Raw genomic sequence first — 12,462 nt, forward strand, 5'->3', positions numbered from 1 at the left:
GGGGTGGGCACTTATCAAAGAATATCTGCGTGATCGTGATCAGATGGAGCAAGTCGTGGGTGGAGAAGACCATAGGAAAGGTAAGATGAAACCTGTCTTTCACAAGGAAGATTATTGGGTAGCTGGAGGGAGCCTGAAGGAGAAAGAGCTAAAGCAGTGAATGACCGTGGTATGGAAGGTGGGAGTTTTTTTTTTGTTTGGTTATTGATTTTGTTACCATTAAGGAATACAAGCATGTTTGTGCCTTGACTATTGAGCGGTTGCAGTTAATTGGACCCTTCATTTTTGTATCTAGTTGTGAATTTTGTATGTAAACATCACTGTATTTTCTCATGGCGTTGGCCATTTACTAATATGCTATAGGGGGGTCAGTCGGTGGTCGTTTCAATGTAGGTTGGCTAGGAAATTTCAGGAGTTAGTTTTTAAGTGTCCTTAGATGCTTCAGAATTATACATTGCAAATCCTTTTTATATTAATATAAATCTATATTTAACTGATCAAATAAAAACAAATAAAGGATTTTAAAATGATTGAATATTACTATGAATCAAATATATAGAGTATGACAAGCTTAAGTTATATATTTTAGTATAAAATATATGTCTATATTTATTAATAGATGGAATTGTAGTCCTGGTAAATCAAAGATTCATATTATAATAGTAACGTATAGCCAAGAATGGCGTACAACTTCCATAAACCCTATGCACAACATCATCCAACAATTACACTCAAAATAATAGACACTACTATGACCTGATAATATGATTGCAAACTCTCTACAAATAGTACTAGAGATTATTATTAAATTGGCAATTGATGGTGCCCTTGTATAAGTACCATTTTGCTTTGTTTTTGTCCTTGTTACTTCTTTGACTTTATTTGTTATCTCCTCCTTGTAAAACTCATTTCTCTTGTTGTTCGACCATTCTCTTGTTAAAAGTTTTGAACTCTTAATTTTTTATTTTTTTTTATAATATATAAACAATTTTAGTCAATAGAACTTTAATTGATTGATAAATTTGAATGACTCTAAAAGAATTTTCCATCTAATTGAATGCAAAATGACACCAAAAGAAATACAGTGAAATGAATGCTCTTCAATCAGCCTAATTCTCATTATAACTATTAAAAAACAGAAAAACTTCTAAATTATTTGAGTCTGCTAAAAATTTAGATAGGCTTGTTGAACGGAAACCGGTTGTAATTGTCATGGCGCATTGGGTTGCCTATATCTAGTCAATAGCTGAGAATATCTGCAATGAGGCACTTCTCATTGTGTCCATCGGTATACAGGTGCCTTACAAGTGTTATATACCAAGGCACAAACAATATGCTACTTTTTTTTAGGCTTAGCGGACGTGGTATCGGAGCCAATACCAGAAAGGATCTCCTTTCACAGGATGTAGCTGTTCTATGGCTCTGTAATAAAGGTTTCATGAGATAGATTCTGGGCATTCCGTATAGCATGAGACGGTGTCTAGTCTCTTTTACATGTTCTTCTCTCTTGCAACCATGGGTTGAGAAGAAAGCCTTCTCTGAGGGTAAAGTTATTCATGCCCATTTCAATGAGGAAGTTCAAAGTTGTGCCAAATACATTTGTAAGGAAAACCCTACTCTACATGTATGTCAAATTTGGCAGTTTAGCTGATGCACGTAAAGTGTTCGACGAAATGCCTGAACGAGACGTCTACTCATGGACTGCTATGATTGCTGGTTATTCCAGACATGGAATTGCCTACGAAGCATTGGCTCTGTTTCGCCGAATGAGAGAAACAAGTGTTTCACCCAATCATTTCACATTTGCTAGTGTTCTTTCGGTATGTGCGAAATTGGCAGCATTGGAAGAAGGCATTGAAATCCATGAAGAAATAAATAGAAGGGCGTTAAATTCAGATGTCTGTTTGGGAAACTGCATTATAGACATGTATGCAAAATGTGGGAGTGTTCAGAAAGCACGCAATGTGTTTGACAAAATGCCGCAGCTTGACGTGGTCTCCTGGAACACTATGATTGCCGGATACGCTTCTAATGGTTTTGTCTTTGATGCTCTTAAGCTTTTTCTTAAAATGCCTGAACCAGATTTAATCTCGTGGAATACAATGATCGCTGGTTTTGCACAGAATGGATTTCTTGACGAGGCCGTTGATCTTTTTGAGAAAATGCCCAAGCCAAATGTAGTATCCTGGAATACAATGATTGCAGGTTATGTACAGAGTGGACGAGGTGAAGACGCCTTGAAGCTATTTCATCGAATGCAATTGGCGGGTGAAGAACCCAACTTGAAAACTTTTGCCAGTCTTTTTCAAGCATGCGCCGCGTCTAGAGCCCTGGAAGAGGGGATGGCGATTCATGGACAAGTAATTCAAAGTAGGTTAAAACTTGATGAATTTGTTGAGAGTGCCCTTATAGATATGTATGCAAAATGCGGGAGAATAGAGAAGGCACGTGCGCTGTTTGATAAAATGGCTCAGAGAAGTTCTGTTTCCTGGAACACATTGATTGCAGGGTATGTGCAGAGTGAAAGTATGGATGAGGCTCTGGAGCTCTTTGGTGAAATGCCTCAACCAGATGTTGTCTCATGGACAACTTTGATTGGGGGATACATGCAAAATAGTCAAGTAGACGAGGCACTGAAGCTCTTTAAGGAAATGCCCGAGCGAGATACAACCACCTGGACTGCAATGATTGCAGGATATGTGCTTAATGGGAAAAGTGTGGAAGCCCTGAGTCTTTTTCAACAAATGCAGTATGCTGGTGTGAAGCTTGGGTTACAGACTTATACAAATATCCTCCCAGCATGTGCCAGCTTAGCAGCTCTGGAACAAGGTATAGAAATACATGAAGAGATAGTGAGAAGGGGATTCCACTCTAATGTTGTTGTGGCTAATGCCCTATTAGATATGTATTCGAAATGTGGGAGTATAGAAAGGGCACAGCAAATATTTGATAATATGATCCAGAAGAATGTAATCTCCTGGACAGCAATGATTGCAGGATATGGCATGCATGGCCGTTGCAAGGAGGGACTTGATCTTTTTGAAAAAATGCATCGCTCTGGTGTGAAGCCAGATGATGTCACCTTAGTTTGTATTCTATCTGCTTGTTGCCATGGCGGCCTAGTGGATGAGGGCCTCAAATATTTTGACTGCATGACAAAATTTTATCACATCACACCTGTAATAGAACACTATGTTTGCATGGTCGACCTTCTTGGCCGTGCTGGGCGCATTGATGAGGCACATGATTTTATAAACAAAATGCCCATAAAACCTGATGCTACTTTATGGAGATGCTTTCTTGGTGCCTGTAGAATGCATAACAATATAGAGCTAGGAGAATATGCAGCACAACGCCTTGCTGAGTTGGACCCTCAAAATGCTGCACCTTATGTGCTGCTATCAAACATTTATGCTTCAGTTGGCAGGTGGGATGACACTAAAAATGTGCGAAAAATTATGAAAAATAGGATAATAAAAAAGATGCCTGGATGTAGCTGGATTGAGATCAATAAAAAAATGCATACCTTTCTTGCAGAAGACATTTCATGATTTCACTCATAAGTCGTTTCTGAAGAGTTTCAAAGATTGTCTATGCAGACAGGGACTGTTGTAGATTTTCTTGACGAGTTTCTTGCAGAAGATATTTCATGATTTCAATCATAAGTCATGGCGATAATAATTGTCTAAATTATAATGACAATTATAGGTAATTTATTGTTAATGCGTTTAATTGCTTAAGCAAAAGTCATTGTATTTTGTTAAATAAATGTAAGATGAAAAGTGATTATGGTTTTTTATTTTATTAATTTTTTTTTTTTCATTTATTCAGTAGACATTCAATTTGCTCATTTCTTACATTGTGAATTGGTGATTTTTGGTCTTCTAGACTGACATTTGATCAATCTTTTATGTGTTGTTAATAGTGAGATTGGATTCTCAAAAGTTGATGAACAGAGGCATGCACATTGGTTTCTCATTTCCGGTGAGTTACAAAGATATAATTCTCAAATATATTACATTTTTGTATTATACAGTTGTATAATTCATTTCTATAACCATAGTTCTTATTTAGACTAGTATATTTCTCAATTATTAATATTATTTTAAAATGTTTTTATTGTAGAGACTTGCATATTTTTTATTACATATTTCTCATTGTTGATATTAATATAAAAGTGATTCATGGCATAGACTTATGTATTGTGAATCATTTCTTTTTAGTTAGATTTATCAAAGGTTGTGGGCTATTAATTGAGTGAAGTCCTTGATATATGTTCTTTCAAATGAATTCATCTAGTAGTGTTACAAGAATCTAAGAGATTCTTGTGGATTTTTGTTTTGTTTTATTGTTGAATGCTTAATTGTTGAATGTTGAGTTGGCACTATTAGGGCCCATTGGAAATGATTCACAATACCTTTCAAGGGTGTGCATGATTTTATTAGTATTAAAACAAAGACGCATGTTTTATTTATCATGCATTGTTAGATCAAATTGCATTAACTTGCAAGGCTCCAAGGAGAAAATGAAAATGGTTAGAGTGGGATGCACTGCAATTAGCCATACAAGATGATATGTTAGTTGACAAAGTCTACAATAGTTTTATTATAATTTAAATGATCAAAATATTATTTCAATGATTTGCATAAAGATTTGAAGGTTCACAAATCTAAATTAATTTCAAACAAATTTTGATATCCTTATGGTTAAAATCAAAGGAAGATATATTTAAGAATCTACTATAGATATATAGATAGGTGCTACAGGTATAGTCAATGTATGTTTTTTGCTTGTTAGTATTTTTGTTAGTGTATGTTGTTGGTATTATGGAAGACTCTGTCATGTGAATTTTGATTGCATTGTAAAGATCAGTTCAACTAAGGCAGTAAGGGATTTACTTAAGATTGTGAAAACTCATAATCCAGTATGTAATGAATGTCAAATGGGAAAGCAAGTTAGAACAACATTTAAGAGCATTACTGAGAAATCAAATAATATTTTTGATTTAATTCATACTGATTTGTGTGGTCCTGCAAGAACAAGAAGTCTACAAAGAGATAGATACTTTATGATAATAATTGATGATTATTCTATAATGTGTTGGGTTACTTTTCTCAAAGAGAAATCATAAGCTTTTGGAAGATTCAAGATATTCAAGGCAATGGTAGAGAATGAAACCGATAGGAACTCACAAATTTTTATTTTTTTTCCAACTTTGATGGAGGAGAGCTACTTCTCAGGGGGAGTAGTTGGTGGAATGTTAAGTTTGAATTTTTAACTGCTTTGGCATTTGATGTCAAAGGGGGAGAGATATCTATGAAAAAACATTATTCCTTTGGGGAGAGATTATTCATTGGGAGAAATATACTTTTTGGTTTTGGTTTCAGTTTCTATTACAAAACTTTGTATTGATCTATCTTTGGGAGATTGATTGGTTAACTGGTTTTGGCATTCTATTTTTTTGGCACTTAGATGTTTTTTCATCTAGTGTTGCCATCAATGCCAAAGGGGGAGATTGTTGGTATTATGGATGACTTTGTCATGTTTTGCATTGGTTTTGTCATTGATGTCAACACTTGTCTTCTTGGAGGTTTACATTATGGTTCACCAGTATGGTTAGTGGCTTATGCACAGTCACGGGTATATGTTCACTGACAACGAAGATAACTTGGAGATCATTTGGTTATTTCGAAGACATGGATTGAAAGTTTGGTTTTGGTGTTTTGCTTATTGGTCTAATCGGGTTGACAGATTTGCCTTTACCAACAGATAAGTCTAGGTTATGGACCGGTACTCTGGATCAACACGACACATCATGGAGATTGTTTATTGATTGGTTATTGTGGTAAATGTATTAAGTCGACATGTTGTATCGCATCAAGACTTATTTGTAATTGATTTAAATGTAATATCTTTAGTGAGCCGACCTATTCATTTGGTCTTAGGTTTTGTATATATGATTGTAAGATCTTATTGAAGATCGTGGTAATAATGAGTGAGTGTGGATATTGAAGAGTGAAAATAAGCAGATCCTTGTGCGAATCACACAGACATTATTTGAAGGTTGAAAGAAGGTTATGAAGGTGTTTTGACACTCATGTTCAGAGCTTAACCAACACTAAATCCAACATTAGAGATGCTATTTTGAGCAGTACATTATCATTGGATTTAACCATCCAATTGTGTAGTCAGTGTGACTCCTAATTTGTGATTGAGCAGTGAGCTCTAGGCAGTTGGTCTTTCTGCATGTGCAAACCCCATTTGTATACACATACTATCTGTAGTAGTATCATCTGATTGTGGGTAATGTTTTCCACCGTGGTTTTCCCCTTACCGGGTTTCCACGTCAAAATCTCTGTGTTATGTGTTGTGGATGTTGTTTCTCTTTATGTTTCATGCATTAAGTTAAACCAGTACTGCTATATCTGTTAATCTGTTTTACCGACACTTAAGTTTGGTTTATCGGCATTAAGGTTAAATTGGAATAACTTGCATTTGGATTACAATTTATTAACAATTGGTTCACAACTGATTCACCCCCCCTCTCAGTTGTCCTTCCCGGGACCTAACATATGTGTGTGTGTACATATATATGTATGTATATGTGTGTGTGTGTGTGTGTGTGTGTGTGTGTGTGTGTGTGTGTGTAGACACACACATACACACATACATATGTATGTATGCATGCACACATGTGTGTGTACATACCGTGTATTCACATTCAAATGCAATGTTGGGGCCCACTCGAAATGATTCACATTACCTTTCAAGGCCATGCATAATTTTATTTGGAGTTTGCAGTATTCAATCAAAGTTAGATGATTTATTTATTTTGCATCATTAAATCCAACCACATCAATGGCTAACAAGGTTTTGAGGAGAAAATGAAGATGGTTAGAGCAAGAGGAGTGGGGCTGCAAGGAGAAAATGAAGATGGTTAGAGCAAGAGGTATTAATGGCTAGTAAGGATCCAAGGCGAAAATGAAGATGGTTAGAGCGGGAAGTGTAACATTGGTCTAAAAAGGTTGTGCTAGTTGGTGGGCCCTACATTAGTTTTATTTTAATCTCAATGATTAAAATATTAATTCTATGCCCCTTCAAACATTTGAAAGGAGATTTAAAGTTCCATGAATTTAAATTTTTTTCCTATTCAACTTTAATATCTCCAATATGACTAAAATCAAGTTAAGACATATTTAGGAATTTGTTGTAGGAATATAGGTAGATGCTACAAGTATAGCCAATGTTTATTTGTTTGCTTTATTAGTATTTAACAATAATGATGATAGAATACTAAAATAAATAGCTTCTGATATATTATATGTTAGATAGACTACATCAACAACCATAACAAGAAGTCACAACAACTCATAAGGATCTCATTAAAACCAACAAAAAAGAGTATGAATATTAGGCTAAAGTATAAAGTCGAAACAATACAAAACGAAAATAATTAAGCTTGGTTACATGAGTCTTATATAAGCCAAAATACACAAAATATCTAAGAAACATTGTTTAGTTCATGTAGCACTTAACATTATTGCTTTCCAAATACATATCACAACAAAAATATTCATGGGAGAAGGATTCTCACTATTAACATCCATTTTGTCAGTGTTCTGATTACTAACTTCATGATCATACTTATGTATTCCATTGTACTCTTTTGAGAACACCATATACTCTTTCATGAATTTTTCATTAGGTTTGCTTACATCATGTGACAAAAAATGATCATTTTTTATTTCTTTCTTGAAGACAATAGTAGATCCTTCATCCAATATTTTCATAAATCTCTCTTGGGATTTCAAGCATTATCACAACCTACAAAACAATATCAAGGTATATGAGTCTTTTAAAAGAGTTTATAAGGTACCCACTTTTGGCCTAGAATACCTCCTCATTTCTCCTTTTCCACAAAAAGAACCATAATATCTTAGTGGTCAAAGTTAAAAAATGTTAAGAGTTTAATTAAAGCCATTGACAATACCAAACAAAATCTCATTGCAATAAAGATCAAATATCCTTTGCAAAGGCGCTTTAAAAAAAAGAGGCTCATGAGCTTCCAAAAGATTACATGAATTGCAAGAAGAGGGATACACCAAATTAAGAGAAAAAATCGCCCATAACAAGCTTCTTAATTAACAACCAAAATAGGTTCTGTTGGGCTCAAGATAGTTGCACCAATATGATTCATGGATAAGGGACCATTGCTTAACATCTACATTTTAATTAAAATTATTGTTGACCCTGGTAATGGCATCTTGGGAGTTAGTTAACATGTTATACAACCTCTTGTAATTAATATTAAAGAATTAATAACTACCAGTTGTAGAAATTGTTAGGAAAACTAGGCAAAATGGAAACAACAAAAGAAAGAGAATTGCAATAACAAATGAATATTGGTGAATGAGTAAATGATTATGCATTAGGAATTATATAGAGGAGAACTATCCTGCCTACCATGTAACTAACTTGCCACATTTGCAAGCTACCAAATGAGCACCACCTAAGCATGAGTATACACAAACACCCCCCTTAAGCATAGCTTAGGTGAGGAAAAAGAGTGGGTCCTAGCATCAAAGTCTAATAAGGTACTTAAGTACAATGCACCTTATAAAGAAGAGGAGAAAACCCCATAAAGAAATCCCTTGAATGAACTATAATATCTAAAAGGTACTTAAGTACAATGCACCTTATAAAGAAGAGGAGGAAACCCCATAAAGAAATCCCTTGAATGAACTATAATATCTAATAGTCCATAACCTCATCCTTTTAAAACCATTTATTCTTTTGATATTCATCATCTAGATTAGGAACGAGTCTAAGGATATATGATAATAGGCCATGCCCACGATGATGATTCAATGCTCCTTATTTCTAAGACAAATAGTTCTTCGAAGTTAGATTGAAATCATAAGGACATATAAGATTTTGCTATGGAGATAGCCACCCAAGATCTAGAGGCCTAATGGAAAGAACAAGATACTTAGAGCATCAATTTGCTAAGAATAAATTGTTCATATCACAAAATAGAATAGATGCATAATGAATGAGTAACTCTTAGTTATATAGGCCAAGGTGAGACATAAGATAATGACAAATGTCTTTATCTTATGATATTTGACATTAAGTGATAAAATAAGATAAGATCACATGATACCTAGACTCTAGAGATTTCTAGAAAGATTCCTATTTGTACTCTAAGTAAGCTCAAGTGATAAGATGTGAAAGGGACCTAATAGTAGAATTAGTTAGGTAATACCACTATTCACACCAATACCCACCCTTAAGTACAATTTAGTGGGAATAGTAAAATATGCAAATATGGGTCTTGACTACTAGACCATATTAGGTACCCATGTACAAACACAATGCAATCATTCACAAACATAGAAAAAGAGAAAACTAAATGGGACAAAACTCCTCCCCAAATGAGAGAAAAATAAATGAAGCTCTAAGAAGGACAAAATCTCATGTGAAGAAAAAGTCCCTTAGGCTTAAGAGAGAATGAAGAAGGTCAAGTGAGCCCTCTTGAATAAACATCGCACAACACCAAGAGATATTGATGCAAACGATGGTACTCTCAATGACTTGGGTTTGGTGAAGATATATGCAACCTACTCTCTTGTAGGACAATACTGCAAATTAATGGCTTGCTCTTTTATCAACTCCCTGATATAGTGCATATGTATCTTGATGTGTTTGGTTCATTGACGTTGAACTAGGTTTAATGATATTTGGATGACACTTTAGCTGTCACAAAGAAGGACTATTTGGCCATGGAATGGTGAAGCCAAATTTAGCCAGAATATTCTTAACCCAAATAGCTTAGCAACAACATTAATAACTCCTCAATACTCAACCTTAGTTGAAGAGAAAGAGCAATAATGTGCGGCTTCTTACTCTGTTAACAAATGGGGCCCAAACCAAGATGAAAGTTGTAGTTGGATGTGGACTCATGATCACCAAGATCGTCAGGCCAATCAAAATCTGTATATCAAACCAAGTCTACTCATGTACCTTTTGGATAGTGGATCCAATAGTGATGATTACCTTATCTATAACGTAAGATGTGTTTGGTAGCTTTCCAATGAAGATCATGTGGTTCCCACATAAAGCATGAAACCATGCCAACTATAAAAGAAAGTTTAGGGCATATGTGAGTTAGGTAAATGAGGCCCCCAACAAGATGACAATACTAAGTGGCACAGCTAGTCGAGTAGTTCACACTTGGACTCAAGCTTGACTCTTGATAGAAACAAAGTTGGTCTAGGCTTACACCACCCAAACTCTCATTGTTGTCCAACCCACTTGCTACTCGCATAGTGGCCTGAGAATTTTTTGGCCCCTAGCACCCCTATAGTCATGTGGGAAGATCAAGCACTATCCCTTAGGAGCTTATATTGACCTCCAAGAGCCCTAATAGGGAAGTTTTTTTCTTTTAGCCACAACTTTTTCCCAGTGTGTCAAAATTTTACAAATGATATATTGATGAAAAGTTAGTTCTATGTACTTTGTAGTGGTGTAGGTCATTTCGCTAGATTTTGTTGCAAGTGCATTTTATGGCTCCCGTTTTGAACCTCCTCTCATAGCATTTTGCCATGATCTTCAATTTTTGTGATTTTTATGATGTTGGAAAGTTATTAAAGAGCTCTATCATTTTGCACATGCACTTTTTCCAAATTCATCCTTAGATATATTTTATTTAACTTTTTGCACATTTGACATAGTAATTGATTACTTTACATCTTTACTCTCAAAGAGGTTCTATCTTTTTATGAAGGCTTCATATGCATTATTGACCATGTTTGGTAGTTTCTATATGTTGTTATGAGTTTTGTAAATTTTTATATTTCTCATTATTGATTATGAATTTTTCATTTCATCTTGCTTTGATACCATGTTGGAGTTGAAGCTTAGCTCAACATCCTAGGATCACCGACAAAAACAAAGACAACCTTCCACAAGAGAGTATGCAAGAAATGAGCTTGCTTGATATTAAGATCTATGGGATATGATCAATTTATGATCTATGATCTATGATACAATGTACATGGCCTTTCTTATATAAGAAAGGTGAGGGGTGGGATTAAACAAGATGTTGACATGTGTCTTAATCCTATAACATGAGTCAAATTAACACAACAACCTAGGACTTAAGAATTAAATACAAAAAGATAAGATAAGGTCTTATGACAACTAAGACTTCTAGAAAGATTCCTTAGGACCTAAGTTAACATGTGAATAGGACCCCACTAAGGAATTAGTAATACAGTGGGTGAACTCACAATAATAGTTCCCACTTTTTTGCCACTTTTCACATTGAAATGAACATTTTTAAAATAATCTTCAACTTCCAACAACTATAACTTTTAAACTATTAAGAATTTGAAGATGATGTAAATTAGTGATTTGTAGCATTTTGTCTGTAGATTCTAAATATGTTTTTTTCATTTTTCTTTTAAGATTTTTTAATTTTTTTTCCCATCTCTCTCGAAAAGTAGTATTTTACAGCAAACTACATTTTTTAAGAGTGATGTGCCTCCCGAAACACATAACTTTTTTTCTATAAATGATAAAAACTCAATACTTTCGAATTTTGGTTTGTAACATCAATATCCAGGGCTTGTTGTTGGTTTGATACTGATATGTTGAATATTTTTCATTTTATTAAGTTTTGAAGTCCAACTAGTTATAATTCAGATATAGGTTTGGGTTTGGACACATAACTTGTTCTTTATATATCGAAATTCATTTTTATTTTTTGTTAGAGAGAAAACATCAATACCTAGGGCATATATATTTTTTCAGAATTTTTTTGAATTAGTTTCCTATTTTTCCCAATGCGTTGAACAGAGAAGTTCATGTTAGGTGAAAAACCAATATTTCATAAAATTAAAAAAAACAAGAACATAATAAATTCACAATGTAATAAAATTATACTCGTTGGAAAGCTTGCTTCGAGCACTACCATCTTATATTTTTGGGTTATCAAGATTCTTTCATTTGAACCTTGAATCAGAAGTTTGAAGGCCAAAATTTATCAGAATTCTGAAGAATTTGAGGAGAGATCTCAAAAAGGTTGTTTGTACGAACAGGGGTTCGAACGAAGGGGGGTTTGATCGAACGCCCCTTTGTTCGACCCCCCGAGGCAAAACAATGGCACGAACTTCACATAACAACCTAGTTCGAACGAACCTGACTTTTCGTAACGGTTGACGTTCATTCGAACCCCAACTGACCCAAATTTCTATTTTTTTTAACAATTTACTATGTCATATAAATATACATATTTTTTTTCATTTTTTTACACACAAATGATAAAAACAATTCGTATTTTTGAATGAAAGAAGATATTTGAAAGTTATTTTGAGGGCAATAATTGGAAGATATTTGAAGGTTATTTTAAAAGCATGGGGAACAAGAAGAGAAGGCAAAATAAGACTTCAAAGAATTCTT

At 34.4% G+C, this 12,462-nt stretch overlaps 1 protein-coding gene across 1 annotated transcript in view; it reads left to right on the plus strand.

The window, feature by feature from the left end:
- Positions 1 to 1,091: 1,091 nt before the first annotated feature.
- Positions 1,092 to 12,462, plus strand: part of LOC131055142 (pentatricopeptide repeat-containing protein At4g02750) — a 57,307-nt gene continuing 45,936 nt past the window's right edge. Inside the window, exons 1-2 of the mRNA XM_057989770.2 lie at positions 1,092 to 3,708; positions 3,926 to 3,984. Of these exons, the coding sequence (XP_057845753.2) occupies positions 1,557 to 3,551 (1,995 nt within the window). The 5' untranslated portion in view covers positions 1,092 to 1,556 and the 3' untranslated portion in view covers positions 3,552 to 3,708; positions 3,926 to 3,984. The remainder of the gene's footprint in view (positions 3,709 to 3,925; positions 3,985 to 12,462) is intronic.

The sequence above is a fragment of the Cryptomeria japonica genome, chromosome 2 (genome assembly GCF_030272615.1).
Source record: "Cryptomeria japonica chromosome 2, Sugi_1.0, whole genome shotgun sequence".
Taxonomy (NCBI): Eukaryota; Viridiplantae; Streptophyta; class Pinopsida; order Cupressales; family Cupressaceae; genus Cryptomeria; species Cryptomeria japonica.